The following is a 19,507-nucleotide window of genomic DNA, read 5'->3' on the forward strand; positions in this document are numbered from 1 at the left end:
TCCAGGGATGTGCAGGTTAGTGTGGATTGGCCATGCTAAATTGTCCCGTAGTGCCCCAGGGATGTGCAGGTTAGGGTGGATTGGCCATGCTAAATTGTCCCGTAGTGTCCAGGGATGTGCAGGTTAGTGTGGATTGGCCATGCTAAATTGTCCCGTAGTGCCCCAGGGATGTGCAGGTTAGGGTGGATTGGCCATGCTAAATTGTCACGTAGTGCCCAGGGATGTGCAGGTTAGGGTGGATTGGCCATGCTAAATTGTCCCATAGTGCCCAGGGATGTGCAGGTTAGGGTGGATTGGCCATGCTAAATTGTCACGTAGTGCCCAGGGATGTGCAGGTTAGGGTGGATTGGCCATGCTAAATTGTCACGTAGTGCCCAGGGATGTGCAGGTTAGGGTGGATTGGCCATGCTAAATTGTCCCATAGTGCCCCAGGGATGTGTGGACTGGATGGACGAGCTGTAGTAAATGCAGGGTTATGGTTATTGGTGGGGGTCTGATCCCGGGTGTGTTGGTTATGGGCCAAAAGACTTGTATCCGCACTGTAGGGACTCTAAGCTTGTCCCCCCCCCCCCCCCCCTCCCAGCCCCACTCTTATCACGGGGTGCGTGGGTGAACGGGACTAGTTCAGTTCAGCAAAGCTGGAGATGGGTCGAATGGCCTCTGTGTGTACTCTCCATTCCTATGGCTCTCTCTCTCTCTCTCTGTCCGCGCTGCAGGTTGCAAGATCAAAGCGCTGCGGGCCAAGACCAACACCTATATCAAAACGCCGGTGCGCGGCGAGGAGCCGGTCTTCGTGGTGACCGGCCGGCGCGAAGACGTGGCCATGGCACGCCGGGAGATCATCTCCGCCGCCGAGCACTTCTCCCTGATCCGCGCCTCCCGCAACAAGGACGGCCCGGCTGCGCCCGGGGCGGTGCCAGTGCCCCCCAACCTGCCCGGCCAGACCACCATCCAAGTGCGGGTCCCGTACCGGGTGGTGGGGCTGGTGGTGGGGCCCAAGGGGGCCACCATCAAACGCATCCAGCAGCAGACCCACACCTACATCGTGACGCCGAGCCGGGACAAGGAGCCGGTCTTCGAGGTGACCGGCATGCCCGCCAACGTGGACCGGGCCCGGGAGGAGATCGAGGCCCACATCGCCGTCCGGACAGGCGGCATGCTGGAGTTCAACGATGAGAACGACTTCCACTGCAATGGGACGGAGGCCGGATTCGGCAGCGGCGGGCGGGCCCCCAGGCCCTGGGCCAAGTTGGCGCTACCCGCCGGCCGCAAGCCCTTGGCCTGTTTCCGCGGCAACGGCCCGGACCCCTACTACGGCAAGCCGTCGGACGTGCATCACCATCAGCACCACCACCAGCACCACGCCTGCTACGCCAATGGTGCCACCTATGGGGAGGCCTATTTCGGCGCCGACGGGCGGGAGGGCCCCTCCGACGCCCACCTCTGGGAGCCCCCCGCCCAGCGCCGGGCCAGCGGAACCGTCGCCCTGCCCCGCCTCTCGCCCGAAGTCTGCCACCCGCTGGCCCGCAGGGCGCACAGCGACCCCTTGCGGGGGAGCGGCCTGCCCGGCGCCGCCCACCCGCCCCCTCCTGCCCCCCAGCCCCCCAGCGGCGGAGCCGACAGCCCACCTTCTCCCTCCCCCGCGGCTTCGGCGGCGCCACCCCACCCCTCCCCCCGCCAGGGGGCCGGGGGGCGGGAGTGCCAGGTCTGCTTCGAAAGCGAGGTGACGGCTGCCCTGGTGCCCTGTGGGCACAACCTCTTCTGCATGGAGTGCGCCAACCGCATCTGCCAACGCAGCAACCCCCACTGCCCAGCATGTCTCAGCTCCGTCACCCAGGCCATTCGCATCTTCTCCTGATTGCCCATCCTGTGCCAGAACGCACCCGCCCCCACCTTCTGGGGAACGGGCACGGGATGGCAAGGGGGAGCGCACTGTCTGCTGGAGGATTTACCCCCGTCTCTCCCTCATGCCCCCTCGTTTACCCCTCCCCACCAGGATCGCACTGTCTGCTGGAGGATTTACCCCCGTTTCTCCCTCACGCCCCCTCATTTACCCCTCCACCACCAGGATCGCACTGTCTGCTGGAGGATTTACCCCCATCTCTCCCTCACGCCCCCTCGTTTACCCCCCACCACCAGGATCGCACTGTCTGCTGGAGGATTTACCCCCATCTCTCCCTCACGCCCCCTCGTTTACCCCCCACCACCAGGAGCACACTGTCTGCTGGAGGATTTACCCCCGTCTCTCCTTCACGCCCCCTCCTTCACCCCTCCCCACCCCACCGGGATCCCAAACACGGGTTTCTCAGACATCCCCCAGCTCCCACCCCAAACCCCAGCAGATGGCGGCAACGACAGAAAATGGCCAACTACTCCCCCCCGCCCCTTCAACGCGCAGCAAAAGACATTGCGTTTATTTTCGGGTCATGGGGGTTCCTTTCTCACGCCCCCGGGCGTGTCTTTGGTTTTTGAGGGGGTGGTGGGTGGGGAGAAGTTCCCGTTTGGATTTTTAGTCGGAGACTCTGACGGAATCACGGGCCTCCCCTGCCCCCTCTCTCCCCCGATCGGATGTCGGACGGCGACCGTGAACATTTGACCTGGGTGTGAGGGGGTTGCGTGGATGCAGCTGCCTTCCCCACCCCACTCCGACACCGCCACCCCACCCCCCCCAGCCAACAGCAGAGACCACTTGTGACTCCTTCCCGCGGGTCAACCGATTCTGAACGGCCAGCAGCACTCTGTTACCTCTCGCCGGGGTGGGGAGGGGGGGGTGGGGAATGAGCTACTGGCTACTGCTGCAGTGACCAGACGATATTTCCAGGACTCCGAACCACTTCCGGATTCTCTTCCCTTTTTAGTTCTTGTTGGATAGTGGATGTACAGGCAGATGCGGTGATGAGATGTTGTGTCCTGTCAAAGTCTGATGGATGAGATTTAACAAGTACGTTTCGAAATTGTTCTCCCAGTGTTTGATACTGCGGCCAGGCAGAGAGTCCCTTCCCTTATCAACATTCTTACCCTCTGCTCTCCCTTCACTCGTTCTCTGCCTTTCTCTCACTGTGTTTCGTTTTTGATCAGCCTTTTTCATTCGCTCTCTCTGCCTGCCTTTCTCTCTCTCTCTCTCTCTCTGTCTCTCTCTCTCTCTCCCTCTTTCTCTCTCATTCTTCTCACCTCCCTACAACCTCTTCCTCTCTTACCCACTCCTCCATTCTATCCCTCTCTCTCTGCCTGCCTTTCTCTCTCTCTCTCCCCCCACCCCGTGCATCTCTCCAGGGGGAATGTAGCTGGATTTATAGCGATTGAAGTCTGCATTGATGTAGCACCTCTCGCGGTCCAGGGGAGGCCCAGACTGTTGCCAGCGCCATCACTGACTGCAGGGGGCACTGCCAGTGAGATCCGGCTCTGCCAGTGCAGCGCTCTCTCAGCACTTACCCTCTGCCAGTGCGGGGCTCCCTGGGCGCTGACCCTCTGCCAGTGCGGAATTCCCTGGGTGCTGACCCTCTGCCAGTGCGGCGTTCTCTGGGTGCTGACCCTCTGCCAGTGCGGCATTCTCTGGGTGCTGACCCTCTGCCAGTGCGGCACTCCCTGGGCACTGACCCTCTGCCAGTGCGGCGTTCCCTGGGCGCTGACCCTCTGCCAGTGCAGCGTTGCCTGGGTGCTGACCCTCTGCCAGTGCGGCGTTCCCTGGGTGCTGACCCTCTGTCAGTGCGGCTTTCCCTGGGTGCTGACCCTCTGTCAGTGCGGCTTTCCCTGGGTGCTGACCCTCTGTCAGTGCGGCGTTCCCTGGGTGCTGACCCTCTGCCAGTGCGGCGTTCCCTGGGTGCTGACCCTCTGCCAGTGCGGCACTCCCTGGGTGCTGACCCTCTGCCAGTGCGGTGTTCTCTGGGCGCTGACCCTCTGCCATTGCGGCATTCCCTGGGTGCTGACCCTCTGCCAGTGTGGTGTTCCCTGGGTGCTGACCCTCTGCTAGTGCGGCGTTCCCTGGGCACTGACCCTCTGCCAGTGCGGCATTCCCTGGGTGCTGACCCTCTGCCAGTGCGGCGCTTTCTCAGCACTCACCCTCCACCAGTGTGGCACTGACCCTCTGTCAGTGCGGCTTTCCCTGGGTGCTGACCCTCTGCCAGTGCGGCGTTCTCTGGGCGCTGACCCTCTGCCAGTGTGGGGCTCCCTGGGCACTGACCCTCTGCCAGTGCGGCACTCCCTGGGTGTTGACCCTCTGCCAGTGCGGCGTTCCCTGGGTGCTGACCCTCTGTCAGTGCGGCTTTCCCTGGGTGCTGACCCTCTGTCAGTGCGGCTTTCCCTGGGTGCTGACCCTCTGTCAGTGCGGCTTTCCCTGCGTGCTGACCCTCTGCCAGTGCGGCGTTCCCTGGGTGCTGACCCTCTGCCAGTGCAGCGTTCCCTGGGTGCTGACCCTCTGCCAGTGCGGCGTTCCCTGGGTGCTGACCCTCTGCCAGTGCGGTGTTCTCTGGGCGCTGACCCTCTGCCAGTGCGGCATTCCCTGGGTGCTGACCCTCTGCCAGTGTGGTGTTCCCTGGGTGCTGACCCTCTGCTAGTGCGGCGTTCCCTGGGCACTGACCCTCTGCCAGTGCGGCATTCCCTGGGTGCTGACCCTCTGCCAGTGCGGCGCTCTCTCAGCACTCACCCTCCACCAGTGTGGCACTGACCCTCTGCCAGTGCGGCGTTTCCTGGGTGCTGACCCTCTGCCAGTGCGGTGTTCTCTGGGCGCTGACCCTCTGCCAGTGCGGCACTCCCTGGGCACTGACCCTCTGCCAGTGCGGCGTTCCCTGGGCGCTGACCCTCTGCCAGTGCGGCGTTCTCTGGGCGCTGACCCTCTTCCCGTGCGGCGTTCTCTGGGCACTGACCCTCTGCCAGTGCGGCGTTCCCTGGGCACTGACCCTCTGCCAGTGTGGGGCTCCCTGGGTACTGACCCTCTGCCAGTGCGGCGTTCCCTGGGCGCTGACCCTCTGCCAGTGTTTGATGAGCTCTTTAAGAGATTTTAGTACACAATCCCTTTTGAGCCCCAAACCGCCCAGTGACCATCTCCCCTGAATTCAAACCGCCGTGGGATTGTCAAGGGTAATTGAGTCAGGCCCTCGGGGTCCCTGTTTCCTCTGCAGACCCTGCCCGGCCTCTCCCCTCACTCTCAGCAGTTCACAGCTGGATCTCTCTGATGGCAATGGCAGTAATATGTGGCCTGTCAGCCCAGATTTGGTTTTGCTGGGGTAATCTGGGAGGAGCCAGTGTTTGTAATTTCCGGTCAATGGAGTAACGTGCCGAGAGCAGACCGAAACATGACTTTGCTGTCTGAAGGCTGGATCCTCTGCTCTTCATACCCACTGTTACTGTGCTGCATTGTAAAGCTGCTGCCTCTCACAGTGATCAGGGTCTGTAGCTGTTTATAAGCCATCTGCAGCCTTAGCTTGTCCAGTCCTTACCCTCCTTCAGTCATTTTTTTCCTCTATTTCTCTCCTCTATCTCTTTCCCTCCTTCACTCTCTTCCCTCTTTTCTCCCATCGCTCATCTATTTCTCTACCCACGTCTCTCTCTCTCTCTCTCTCTGCCCCCTGCCCTCTCTCTGCCAGACCTCTGTCTATCTCTCTGTCCTCCCTATTTATCTTGCTTCATCTCATTTCTTCTCCCCCCCCAAACAGATCAATTCCTATCCTTTCTCTGTTTCAATCTCTCTCTCTGCTTCACTCACAATCTCTCCTTCTTACCTCGTCTGTCCCCCTCTCCTTCGCACACTTTAATGTGTTATCTTTCTCTCCTCGCACTCACTCTCCTCCCCCTCCCCAATCTCACCCCTGTCTCTCTGGCTGCCTCCTCTCTCTCTCTCTCTCTCTCTCTCTCTCACCCCCCTTGTGTTGCTCGCCTTCCCCATCTCAGTCCCATCTCTTTCCCTCTCTCACTGAGCAGTGGGATTTGGCTGGCTATTTCTGAACGCAATAGCCCGTTCTGTTACTGGGGCCGTGTCGTTGGCAGTATCAAACCTTGAGGGGGCTTTGTACTTAACAAAGACTGTTTTATTTGTATGTTTCCCAATATATTTTGTATTCTGAAATGTAGGACATTTTATACAAACTTCTAAACAAAACAATTAAGGGTAACTACTCAACAAATAAATATAATAATCTGCTGACAGGCAAATTTGTAATAAACCCATAATTATGTTGACAGAATGGTTTTGTTTCTAGTTGGTGAATATTTTAATATCATATGTTAAATATATCATATTTGTAGGCGAATTATTTCATTAAAAATACTTTATGGAGCAAAGTTTTAACAGAATTAAAAAAAACACAAAAATAGTATATTTTATTTTTAAACCAAGCGATATCAAAAAAAAGTTCAAAATGCTGATATTTGCAAAGATTGAGAGTTTTATTTTTGTGACTGTTTAAACACATTTTACGTACAAAATGGTGTAATTAAGTTCCGATGGGTTTATTTTTTACTGTGGTTGGTGATGCAGTCGTGAATTCTGTTTTAAGAAAACGATTTTTGTGTTATTTTCGCTGTGAGATTCCTCCGAGGTGGTACACTTGGCGTTGGGGAATGGGGGGGTTAAACAGATGGGGTGGTGTGGGCAGACATCAAACTGACCCCAGTGCCCCTCACCTGCCCTTGCAACGTGCCCCATACATGAGCGAAGACAGACATCGTACCCTACGCCATCCTTCCCAGACCCATGTCCCCATCCCCCTGTGTTTTCTTTATTTAACATAAAAGTTGATTCTGCAAGTTCCTCCTCATCGCCTTTTCGGTTCTGGGTGTGGGGGCAGCTGTGAGCGTTGGGGGAACAATGATTATTTGGGGAAATAAAGTCAGAAGGGTGGTGGGTGTTAGAGATTTCACTTCAGGGTGTGACACCAGGGCTCAAGAGCAGAGAGGGGTAGTAGGGGGAAATACTTGACGGAGAGACCCTTTGGAGTGGCGGCTGTGCTGTCTTGTACAACCCCTCACCCTGTCGTTTAGGAGCGAGGGGAACGGGGTGTCGTGCAGTGAGGGGGAGGGCGAGGTGTAGGCGTTGATGATCTGCCCAGGAAACCCCAACTTTCACTGACCCCCAGACCTCCCTCCTCTATGGGGTATGGGGTCATGACGGAGATTTGGAAGTTAAAATTCCCTCCCAGTGAGCTCCCCGGGGGGGGGGGGGGGGTGTCCTGACGGAGATCGGGGACCGTGTAACACCAATTTAATTCAGAGCGGAGGGGCTGTGCTTGGTTCACCCCGGGGTGAGGGGGAAACAGAAGGGGTTGCTGGGGGGGGGTGGCACCTGTTTGGAACACCGATGGGTGCAGCTTCCTCTGAAGGAAACTTACACCCCTACACCCCTGCTTCTGCCCTCTCCCCCACCACGCCCAGCCCCTGCCCTGTTGCTGTATGTATGTGTGTGTGAGTGGGGGGGGGGGGGGAAGGGGGGAGAGGAAGAGATATCCCTGGAGAGACAGAAGGGTGGGGGGTCACCTTTAGAGTTAGACCTGTTCCCCACCCCCACCACCAAAGAATCTGAGGCCTTTGTCCTCCAACTCAGGTTGAACCGAGGCCCAGTCGTTTTGGTTTTGATGGCAGGCCCACTGACAGTAGTAAGGCCCCCACCCCCAGCCTGTCGCAATTGTCCCCGGGACGTCATGCGGTACTAATATCCCTGACCTCCGGGCACCAGGTGGATCCGGCAGTATTTCCGTACAGGCCGGAGTGGGTGGGGGTGGGGTAGAATATCGAACCTGTACGGATTGCAAACGGCGTCAGGAGGTGGGCACAAAATTCCCGGCCCCACTGTGCTGACTGCGGCCTAGACCCTCAACTCTTTTCCCCCCCCCCACCCACCCCACAATCCTCCAGCCCGATTTGCCAAGTTTGGTTCTTATTTCCTCTTTTTTTTTGTTGTTGTTTGGTTGGTTTTAAGTCCAAGCAACCCTTGAGCAGAAGGAATCGTGCCCCTCTGTGCCCTTTTTAAAAAAAATTCAGCGTGTCCTCCGTGTGAGGCAGGGAGAGGTGAACCGTGTCACTGTATTCGTCAGGGCTGGTGGGGAGAGCAGGGGCAGAATCCCTGGTCATCTCCCAGTTTAACTCCTACTTCCCCCTCCCCTTCCATCCCTGCACCTCCCTCTTCCCCCTCCTACCTCCCAATCCATCCCTCCCTAACTGATTGCTCCAGGTTCAAGGGATGGTCTCCCTTCCTACTCTCTCTCTCTAGCCCCCATATCTTTCTCTCTCACTCTCTCTCTGTCTCACCCCCCCCTCTCTCTCCGCCTTCTCTCGCTCTCTCCCCCCTCTCTCTTTCTCCCCCTCTTTCTCTCCCCCTTTCTCTTTCTCCTCTCTCTCTCCTCCCTCTCCCCCCCCCCCCCCCCCCTCTCTCCCTCCCCACCCTGGTTGACCACTGACGTTACCCACCCTCAGATACTGGCAATGCCAAGTGGGCATTCTCTGTCTCTCTGCCCACCCCACCCTTGTCCATTGTTTCCCACTCCAGTCCCGTACCACACACACATACACACGCTCTCTCTCTCTCTCTTTCTCACTCTCACTCTCTCTCTTTCAAAAGAAACCATCTCACCCAGAGCAGTTCCTGCGGACTCTGTACTGACTAATGTATCTGTAGCATCTTAGTGACTTTGTAGATGAGAAATCTCAGTAGGGTAGGTAGGACCTGCTGATGTCAGTTTTGTGCTGTGACTGTTTTAAGAACAAAATAAGATGACAATAAAATGGTAAAAGACTGTTCGAAGGAGATTAGAAATATTAAATCAATTATGTGATTGTGATTTTTTTTATATTACTGAATGTAAAACAAAAACACACAAAAAAAAGTTTATAATGACCAAATAAGCATTTATGATAAAGTATTTTAACTATTGCATGTACACGTTGCTATCCTGTGTCTGTTATTGTGTCTGACTCCTTGGGCCCGTATATTTAACACAGTGAAACACATTACAAGCTAGGCAGCAGGAAATTTGGTGACTGACTGGCTGGTGTGTGTGCGTGTGTGTTTGTGTCTCTGTGTGTGTGTCCCTGTGTATGGGAGTGAGCGTCTACCTGTGTATGAATGTGTGTGCGCGCCTGTGTGTCTGTGTCCCCGTGTTTGTGATTGTGTTTTTGTGTGCGCGTGTCCCTATGTGTGTCCGTGTGTGCCCCTTTGTATGAATGTGTGTGTGTAGGCCCATGTGTCTGTGTGTCCCTGTGTGTGGGAGTGTGTGTCTCCCTGTGTATGAATGTGTGTGGGCCCATGTGTCTGTGTGTGTGACCGTGTGTTTTTGTGTGCGCATCTCCGTGTGTGGGAGTGTGTGTATGATCATAAGTGTCTCCCTGTGTATGAATGTGTGTGTGTGCACCGTGTCCCTGTGTGTATGATCATGTGTCTGTGTGCACGTGTCCCTGTGTGTGTGTCTGTGTGTTGGGAGTGTGTGTACCCATGTGTGATGGTGTGACTTTGTATGCGCATGTCTGTGTGTGGGAGTGTGTCTCCATGTGTATGTGTGTGCGCGTGCCCGTGTGTCTGCGTGTCCCTGTGTGTGTATGTGTGTGTCTGCGTGTCCCTGTGTGTGTGTGGCAGTGTGTGTCAGCGTGTCCGTGTGTGCGGGTGGCCGTGTGTCAGCGTGTCCCTGTGTGTGCGCATGCCCATGTGTCTGCGTGTCCCTGTGTGTGTCTGCGTGTCCCTGTGTGTGTGTGTGTGTGGCAGTGTGTGTCTGCGTGTCCCTATGTGTGCACGTGCCCGTGTGTCTGCATGTCCCTGTGTATGTGTAGCTTCCAGTGGGTTAACCAGCAAGCAGAGCACATTATCCACGCACACAGACACACACATGTCCTTCAGGTGAATATGCTCAGAAAGGTGAGCTCTGCATCAACTTGTGAAGGACTGGAGAGTTCCAGGTCATCATCCTTTGCCCAACCCACTGTTACTAACGGCAAAACGTCTCTCTGCCGTACAGTGTGATGGGAGTTTGCAGAAGCAGGTCCAAATGGCAAAGGTGGACGATGGTGGGGGTGGTGTGGATAGTTATTCACAGTCAAGGCCAACTTTGTGGACAGAGTCTTGTCCTACAACTCGGCTCCTCCAGAGTATGAGATGCTCCCAATGCAATGAGAGGGTCTGGGAGAAGACGGTTCATTGGAATCACATCCCTCTGAGCCACGGTAGCTGCCAGAGGAAGATGCGGTGGGGGACAGAGGAGAGCCGCTCAGGGGGTAAGTGCAGGTCAGAAGGCCATCTTGTGGGTCTGTTCCCAGGATCCAGGCCAGCCAAGTGAGTCATGGAGAGGCACATTGTTCCTGACTGCCACCCCTTTCACAGTTTCCCTCCGGTCTCCATTAAAGGACCCCTGGGCATACGTGTTGGGTATTGGGGGATGAAGGGAGCTAGGGCGTATAATCACCCTGGGCTGCTCATGACTTTGAGTTTTCTGTCTCGTGGGGTACGTCAGGCATTGGTTTGTATCAGCGAGGTAAAAACAATGACTGCAGATGCTGGAAACCAGATTCTGGATCAGTGGTGCTGGAAGAGCACAGCAATTCAGGCAGCATCCGACGAGCAGCAAAATGCTGCCTGAATTGCTGTGCTCTTCCAGCACCACTGATCCAGAAGCCATTGGTTTGTGTTTACGCTACAGTGCGGTTCAGTCTTTATGGAAAGTGGTTCATGGTGGCTCAGTGGTTAGCGCCACTGCCACACAGCGCCAGAGACCCAGGTTCAATTTCAGCCTCGGGCCGAGTTTGCACATTCTCCCCGTGTCTGCGTGGGTTTCCTCCGGGTGCTCCAGTTTCCTCCCAAAATCCAAAGATGTGCTGGTTAGGGTGGAATGGCCATGCTAAATTGTCCCATAGTGCCCAGGGATGTGTAGGTTAGGGTGGATTGGCCATGCTAAATTGTCCCATAGTGCCCAGGATTGTGCAGGTTAGGGTGGATTGGCCATGCTAAATTGTCCCATAGTGCCCAGGGATGTGCAGGTTAGGGTGGATTGGCCATGCTAAATTGTCCCATAGTGCCCAGGGATGTACAGGTTAGGGTGGATTGGCCATGCTAAATTGTCCCATAGTGTCCAGGGATGTGCAGGTTAGGGTGGATTGGCCATGCTAAATTGTCCCATAGTGTCCAGGGATATGTGTGTGTGTGGAGGGTGAGTGTGTAGTGGAGGGGGGAGTGTGTGTGTTTGGGGAGGGGGGAGTGTGTGTGTTTGGGGAGGGGGGAGTGTGTGTGTTTGGGGAGGGGGGAGTGTGTGTATGTGGGGAGGGGGGTGAATGTGGGGGAGGGGTGAGTGTTTGTGTGGGGAGGGGGAGTGTGTGTGTGGGGGTAGGGGTAGTGTGTGTGTTTGTGTGTGTGGGGAGGGGGAGTGTGTGTGTGGGGAGGGGGGAGTGTGTGTGTGTGTGGGGAGGGGGAGTGTGTGTGTGTGGGGAGGGGGAGTGTGTGTGTGTGGGGGTATGGGAAGTGTGTGTGTGTGGGGAGGGGGAGTGTGTGTGTGCGTGTGGGGAGGGGTGAGTGTTTGTGTGGGGAGGGGGAGTGTGTGTGTGCGTGTGGGGAGGGGTGAGTGTTTGTGTGGGGAGGGGGGAGTGTGTGTGGGGGGAGGGGGGAGTGTGTGTGTGGGGAGGGGGGAGTGTGTGTGTTTTGGGAGGGGGGAGTGTGTGTGTGGGGGTAGGGGAGTGTGTGTGTTTGTGTGTGTGGGGAGGGGTGAATGTGTGTGTGGGGAGGGGGGAGTGTGTGTGTGTGGGGGTAGGGGAAGTGTGTGTGTGTGGGGAGGGGGAGTGTGTGTGTGTGTGGGGGGGGAGGGGGGAGTGTGTGTGTGGGGAGGGGGAAGTGTGTGTGTGGGGGTAGGGGAAGTGTGTGTGTGTGTGGGGAGGGGGAGTGTGTGTGGGGGGAGGGGGGAGGGGGCAGCGTGTGTGTGTGTGGGGAGGGGGGAATGTGTGTGTGGGGAGGGGTGAGTGTTTGTGTGGGTGGGGAGGGGGGAGTGTGCGTGTGGGGAGTGTGTGTGTGTGGAGGGGGAGTGTGTGGGGAGGGGGACAGTGTGTGTGATGGGGGAGTGTGTGTGTGTGTGTGTGGTAGGGGGAGTGTATGTGTGTGTGTGTGGAGGGGGTAGTGTGTGTGTGTGTGGGGAGTGTGTGTGTGTGTGGAGTGTGTGTGTGTGGGGAGTGTGTGGGGGGGAGTGTGTGTATGTGAGGAGTGTGTGGGGGGGCACTGTGTGTGTGGGGGGGAGTGTGTGTGTGTGTGTGTGTGGAGTGTGTGTGTGTGTGTGGAGTGTGTCGTGTGTGGGGAGTGTGTGTGTGTGGGGGGAGTGTGTATGTGTGTGTGTTTGTGGGGGAGTGTGTGTGTGGGGGGGAGTGTGTGTGTGTGTGTGGGGAGTGTGTGGTGTGTGTGTGTGGGGAGTATGTGTGTGGGGGGGAGTGTGTGTGTGTGGGGAGTGTGTGTGTGGGGGAGTGAGAGTGTGTGTGCGGGGAGTGCGTGTGTGTGTGGGGGGTGTGTGTGTGTGTGTGGGGAGTGTGTGGGGGGAGTGTGTGTGTGTGTGTGGGGGGAGTATGTGTGTGTGGGGAGTGTGTGGGGGGAGTGTGTGTGTGGGGGGAGTGTGTGTGTGTGTGGAGTGTGTGTGTGGGGAGTGTGTGTGGGGGGGAATGTGTGTGTGTGTGTGGGGGGGAGTGTGCGTGTGTGTGTGTGTGTGTGGAGTGTGTGTGGGGGGGGAAGTGTGTGTGTGGGGGAGTGTGAGTGTGTGTGTGTGTGTGGGGAGAGTGTGTGTGTGGGGGGGGAGTGTGTGGGTGTGTGAGGGGAGTGTGTGTGTGTGGGGGGGAGTGTGTGTGTGTGTGTGTGTGGGGTGTGTGTGTGTGTGGGGAGTGTGTGTATGTGTGTGTGTGGGGAGTGTGTGTGTGGGGAGTGTGTGGGGGGGAGTGTGTGTATGTGGGGAGTGTGTGGGGGGGCACTGTGTGTGGGGGGGAGTGTGTGTGTGGGGGGGAGTGTGTGTGTGGAGTGTGTCGTGTGTGGGGAGTGTGTGTGTGTGGGGGGAGTGTGTATGTGTGTGTGTTTGTGTGGGGAGTGTGTGTGTGGGGAGAGTGTGTGTGTGTGTGTGGGGAGTGTGTGTGGGGGGAGTGTGTGTGTGTGGGGAGTGTGTGTGTGTGGGGGGAGTGTGTGTGTGTGTGTGTGTGTGTGGGGAGTGTGTGTGTGTGTGGGGGGAGTGTGTGTGTGTGGGGAGTGTGTGGTGTGTGTGTGTGGGGAGTATGTGTGTGGGGGGGAGTGTGTGTGTGGGGAGTGTGTGTGTGGGGGAGTGAGAGTGTGCGCGGGGAGTGCGTGGAGGGAGTGTGTGTGTGTGTGGGGAGTTTGTGGGGGGGGAGTGTGTGTGTGTGTGGGGAGTGTGTGTGTGTGGGGGGAGTGTGTGTGTGTGTGTGTGGGGAGTGTGTGTGTGGGGGGAGTGTGTGTGTGTGGGGAGTGTGTGGTGTGTGTGTGTGGGGAGTATGTGTGTGGGGGGGAGTGTGTGTGTGGGGGGGAGTGTGTGTGTGTGTGGGGAGTGTGTGTGTGGGGGAGTGAGAGTGTGTGTGCGGGGAGTGCGTGGAGGGAGTGTGTGTGTGTGGGGGGAGTGTGTGTGTGTGTGTGGGGAGTGTGTGGGGGGAGTGTGTGTGTGTGTGGGGGGAGTATGTGTGTGTGGGGAGTGTGTGGGGGGAGTGTGTGTGTGTGGGGAGTGTGTGGGGGGACTGTGTGTGTGTGGAGTGTGTGTGTGTGGGGAGTGTGTGTGGGGGGGGAGTGTGTGTGTGTGTGGGGGGGGAGTGTGAGTGTGTGTGTGTGTGTGGAGTGTGTGTGGGGGGGAAGTGTGTGTGTGGGGGAGTGTGAGTGTGTGTGTGTGTGGGGAGAGTGTGTGTGTGGGGGGGGAGTGTGTGGGTGTGTGAGGGGAGTGTGTGTGTGGGGGGGAGTGTGTGTGTGTGTGTGTGTGGGGGGGAGTGTGTGTGTGTGTGGGGAGTGTGTGTATGTGTGTGTGTGGGGAGTGTGTGTGTGTGGGGAGTGTGTGGGGGGGGAGTGTGTGTATGTGGGGAGTGTGTGGGGGGGCACTGTGTGTGTGGGGGGAGTGTGTGTGTGGGGGGAGTGTGTATGTGTGTGTGTTTGTGTGGGGAGAGTGTGTGTGTGTGTGGGGAGTGTGTGTGGGGGGAGTGTGTGTGTGTGTGGGGAGTGTGTGTGTGTGGGGGGAGTGTGTGTGTGTGGGGAGTGTGTGTGTGGGGGGAGTGTGTGTGTGTGTGTGGGGAGTGTGTGTGTGTGGGGGGAGTGTGTGTGTGTGGGGAGTGTGTGGTGTGTGTGGTGTGTGTGTGTGGGGAGTATGTGTGTGGGGGGGAGTGTGTGTGTGTGGGGAGTGTGTGTGTGGGGGAGTGAGAGTGTGTGTGTGGGGAGTGCGTGGAGGGAGTGTGTGCGTGTGTGTGTGGGGGGAGTGTGTGTGTGTGTGTGTGGGGAGTGTGTGGGGGGAGTGCGTGTGTGTGTGTGGGGGGGGAGTGTGGGGGGAGTGTGTGTGTGTGTGGGGAGAGTGTGTGTGTGTGTGGGGGGGGGAGTTTGTGTGGGGAGTGTGTGTGTGTGTGTGTGTGTGGGGAAGTGTGTGTGTGTGGGGGGGGGGAGTTTGTGTGGGGAGTGTGTGTGTGTGTGGGGGGGGGAGTTTGTGTGGGGAGTGTGTGTGTGTGTGTGTGTGTGGGGAGTGTGTGTGTGTGTGTGTGTGGGGAGTGTGTGTGTGTGGGGGGAGTATGTGTGTGTGGGGAGTGTGTGGGGGGAGTGTGTGTGTGTGGGGAGTGTGTGGGGGGACTGTGTGTGTGTGTGGAGTGTGTGTGTGTGGGGAGTGTGTGTGGGGGGGGAGTGTGTGTGTGTGTGTGGGGGGGGAGTGTGAGTGTGTGTGTGTGTGTGGAGGGGGAAGTGTGTGTGTGGGGGAGTGTGAGTGTGTGTGTGTGTGGGGAGAGTGTGTGTGTGGGGGGGGAGTGTGTGGGTGTGTGAGGGAGTGTGTGTGTGTGGGGGGGGTGTGTGTGTGTGTGTGGGGTGTGTGTGTGTGTGGGGAGTGTGTGTATGTGTGTGTGTGGGGAGTGTGTGTGTGTGGGGGGGGAGTGTGTGTATGTGGGGAGTGTGTGGGGGGGCACTGTGTGTGTGGGGGGGAGTGTGTGTGTGGGGGGGAGTGTGTGTGTGTGTGTGTTTGTGTGGGGAGTGTGTGTGTGGGGAGAGTGTGTGTGTGTGGGGAGTGTGTGTGGGGGGAGTGTGTGTGTGTGTGGGGAGTGTGTGTGTGTGGGGGGAGTGTGTGTGTGTGTGGGGAGTGTGTGTGTGGGGGGAGTGTGTGTGTGTGTGTGGGGAGTGTGTGTGTGTGTGGGGGGAGTGTGTGGTGTGTGTGTGTGGGGAGTATGTGTGTGGGGGGGAGTGTGTGTGTGTGGGGAGTGTGTGTGTGGGGGAGTGAGAGTGTGTGTGTGGGGAGTGCGTGGAGGGAGTGTGTGTGTGTGTGTGTGGGGGGAGTGTGTGTGTGTGTGGGGAGTGTGTGGGGGGAGTGCGTGTGTGTGTGTGTGGGGGGAGTGTGTGTGTGTGTGTGTGTGGGGGGAGTGTGTGTGTGTGTGTGTGTGGGGGGGGAGTGTGGGGGGAGTGTGTGTGTGTGTGGGGAGTGTGTGTGTGGGGGGAGTGTGTGTGTGTGGGGAGTGTGTGTGTGGGGGAGTGAGAGTGTGTGTGTGGGGAGTGCGTGGAGGGAGTGTGTGTGTGTGTGTGTGGGGGGAGTGTGTGTGTGGGGAGTGTGTGGGGGGAGTGTGTGTGTGTGTGTGTGGGGGGAGTGTGTGTGTGTGTGTGTGGGGGGGGAGTGTGTGTGTGTGTGTGTATGTGGGGGGGGAGTGTGGGGGAGTGTGTGTGTGTGTGTGGGGAGTGTGTGTGTGTGTGGGGGGGGGAGTTTGTGTGGGGAGTGTGTGTGTGTGTGTGTGTGGGGAGTGTGTGTGTGTGTGGGGGGGGGAGTTTGTGTGGGGAGTGTGTGTGTGTGTGTGTGTGTGTGGGGAGTGTGTGTGTGTGTGTGTGTGGGGAGTGTGTGTGTGTGTGGGGAGTGTGTGTGACGTTTCGAGCGTAACCTCATGTCTGCCATCCTCACCCTCTGCCTGTGTAGGGTTAATGCAAGCGAGGCTGTTGAAAGCCGAGGCAGTGTGTTTGGCTGTGGGCCAGCCCTCACTAACCAGGGCTGTGACATCAGCCTCTATTCTTGTACCATGAGGTAACGGCTGGAACTAAACAGGAGGGGAAACTCCCAGGGAGTCGGTGTGAAGCTTTCCAAAACAGTCTCGGAGCTGCCGAGGCTGGCATGTTTCGCTGGGGAGTGCGTTTGACGAGGGTGACAGGGGGCCCAACGGGATGATTTGTGGGTCGCTTCTGGCAAAAATAAGATCACTGCTCCATCGAAGGGGCTCCCTAAGCACGTGGGCTTCTCTGACAATAACCTGCACTTACCCACCACCCAAACTCATCGCCGTAATGATCTGTCTCACGTCCTATCCCCTTGATAAACCGCTGATGCTGTAGTCCAAAGTAGACCGGCAGGAGGCTAGAAGAACACACGCAGCACCGGGGGGTGGAGAAGTCAACGTTTCGGGTGTAACCTTTCTTCAGGACTCGGTGGGGGGTGGGATGTAGGGAGGGAGCTGGGGATGACCTGGTTGGTCAATGGGAGGAATGGATCCGGTTGGTGGAAGGGAGGGGGAGGGGCTGGGAAGGGAGTCAGAATGGGGGGGGGGGGGGTAGGGGGGGAGGTTATTTGGAATTGGAGAACTCACGTGTTGAGTGCTGGGGGCTGTGGGCTGCCCAGGTGCAAGGTGAGGTGTTGTTCCTCCAGCTTGCGGTGTGGTTCACTACTGCGATAGAGGAGACCAAGGATGGTCATGTTGGAAAGGGAGGGGCAAGGGGAATAAAATGGGGGGGATGACTGGGAGATCAGGTTGGCTCCTGCAGGCCCGGCTGAGATGCTCGATGAGCTGTTCCCTGAATTTACATTCGGTCTCCCCGGATAGAGAAGACCACTTTGGGAGCACCTGATGCAGTAAACCAGGTTGGAGGGGAGGCTGCTGAACCTCTGACTGACCTGGAAGGATTGCTTGGGGCCTGGCAGGTTTTACACCTTTTCCGGTTGCTGGTGGTTTTGGGGGGGGGGGGTCCATGGGGAGAGTGGGACAAACCCAAGGACTGTCAAAGGGAACGGTCCTTGTGGAAGGCAGAGAAGGGTGGGGAGGGAGGGAGAGACGATCTTGGTGGTGGGTTCTCGTTGAAGTGTTTGAGGATGACGCGTCGGATGCGGAGACCGGTGAGGTGGTAGGTGAGGACAAGGGGGACTCTGCCCTTACCCTGGGGTGACCCGAGCCCCAGCTCCTTTCCGAGCAAACGGCCCAGCAGATGGGAGATGGCCGCTGGAGGCTTGGCCAATCATGGGGGAAGGGGGCGTGCGGCGATTTCAAAGGAGGCGTGAGCTCAGGTTGAGAGGCAAGCAAGCAATCAGTAAAGCTAGTAGCGATTTCAGGGTTCATTGTGAAAGGATGTTGAAAAATGGGGGAGTGCTGCTTCAGATGGGTGAGACCCATTCGAGAGTGATGCATGTAGGACTGGTCTCCGTACTTACAGAAGGACCTTAATGTGTGAGGAGTGGTTCACCACCTTGGCTGAGGGTGGTCCTGAAGGTCCCTCTCCTCTTGCCCAGCAATCCCCAGGTTAACCCTCCCACCACAGCAGTCATCTCTGTCTGGAAAAAGAGAGCAGTCCTCTGGGACTTTATTTATTTATTTATCAGGTTATTAGCGAGAATAATTGGATTGTATTGAGATAAGTCGAAGGCAGGCGGTTCTTGTATTTGCTGGAGCTCAGAGGGCAGCACATTGGCAAGTGCCACATCCACACGGTGCCAGGGACGAGGCCTCGGGGCGACAGTCTGTGTGGAGATTGCACATTCTCCACCCCCCCTGGTGTCTGCATGGGATTGCAGTTCGGGTGGATTGGCCATGCTAAATTGTCCCATAGTGCCCAGGGATGTGCAGTTCGGGTGGATTGGCCATGCTAAATTGTCCCATAGTGCCCAGGGATGTGCAGGTTAGGGTGGATTGGCTATGCTAAATTGTCCCATAGTGCCCAGGGATGCGCAGGTTAGAGTGGATTGGCCATGCTAAATTGTCCCATAGTGCCCAGGGATGTGCAGGTTCGGGTGGATTGGCCATGCTAAATTGTCCCGTGGTGCCCAGGGATGTGCAGGTTTGGGTGGATTGGCCATGCTAACTTGTCCCATAGTGCCCAGGGATGTGCAGGTTAGGGTGGATTGGCCATGCTAAATTGTCCCATAGTGCCCAGGGATGTGCAGGTTAGGGTGGATTGGTCATGCTAAATTGTCCCATAGTGTCCAGGGATGTGCAGGTTAGGGTGGATTGGTCATGCTAAATTGTCCCATAGTGTCCAGGGATGTGCAGGTTAGGGTGATTGACCATGCTAAATTGTCCATAGTGCCCAGGGATGTGCAGGTTAGGGTGGATTGGCCATGCTAAATTGTCCCATAGTGCCAGGGATGCGCAGGTTAGGGTGGATTGGCTATGCTAAATTGTCCCATAGTGCCCAGGGATGTGCAGGTTCGGGTGGATTGGCCATGCTAAATTGTCCCGTGGTGCCCAGGGATGTGCAGGTTAGGGTGGATTGGCCATGCTAAATTGTCCCGCAGTGCCCAGGGATATGCAGGTTAGGGTGGATTGGCCATGCTAAATTGTCGAGGAGAAAGTGAGGTCTGCAGATGCTGGAGATCAGAGCTGGAAATGTGTTGCTGGAAAAGCGCAGCAGGTCAGGCAGCATCCAGGGAACAGGAGAATCGACGTTTCGGGCATAAGCCCTTCTTCATGTGTTGGCCATGCTAAATTGTCCCGTAGTTCAGGGATGTGCAGGTAAGGTGCAGTAGTCAGAGGTAAATGTGGAATAATAGGGGAGAGGGAATATGTCTCGCTGGGATACTCTTCGGAGGGTCGGTGTTGGGCTGAATGACCTGTTTCCAGACCATAGGAATTCGTTGATACTTAATTGAAATTTGTAAGATCCTGAGGGGAGCTGGATGTGCAACGGCTCATTCCTTTAATGGGGGGAGGCTAGAACCAGGGGTCACTGTTCAGATCATATTGTTTCTCTTGCCTTCTCCCTTACCCCTTGACCCCCTAATTTATCTATCTCTGTCATAACACACTCAAAGACCTGGCCTCCACAGTCCTCTGTGGCAATGGGTTGTAGCGTTTCCTCTTTGGGAAGAGGGGGATTCATTAGATGATACAGGCAGATCCGTACTATCCAAAGTGCATGAGGGTAGCAGAACAGTGTGGAATACAGAGTTAAAGCTGGAGAGAGAGAGAGAGAGAGAGAGAGAGAGAGAGAGAGAGAGAGAGAGAGAGAGAGAGGGGGGGGGGGGGAGGGGAAAGAGGGAGAGACGGTGAGAGAGGGAGAGAGAGGTGGGGAGAGGAGAGAGACAGAGTGAGACATGGAGAGAGAGGGGGATGAAGAGAGAGAGAGAGAGAGAGAGGGGAGTGGGAGAGAGGGAGG

The 19,507-nt window shown here is 57.1% G+C and overlaps 1 protein-coding gene across 1 annotated transcript in view; it reads left to right on the plus strand.

Annotated features, from left to right (window-relative positions):
* The window catches only part of LOC122548209 (RNA-binding protein MEX3B-like), a 29,637-nt gene extending 20,770 nt beyond the window's left edge, over positions 1 to 8,867 (plus strand). Inside the window, exon 2 of the mRNA XM_087985127.1 lies at positions 717 to 8,867. Coding sequence (XP_087841253.1) covers positions 717 to 1,858 — 1,142 coding nt within the window. The 3' untranslated portion in view covers positions 1,859 to 8,867. The remainder of the gene's footprint in view (positions 1 to 716) is intronic.
* The last annotated feature ends 10,640 nt before the right edge of the window (positions 8,868 to 19,507 follow it).

The sequence above is a fragment of the Chiloscyllium plagiosum genome, unplaced genomic scaffold (assembly GCF_037043375.1).
Source record: "Chiloscyllium plagiosum isolate Xiang-an unplaced genomic scaffold, Cpla_swu_hap1 HiC_scaffold_50, whole genome shotgun sequence".
Taxonomy (NCBI): Eukaryota; Metazoa; Chordata; class Chondrichthyes; order Orectolobiformes; family Hemiscylliidae; genus Chiloscyllium; species Chiloscyllium plagiosum.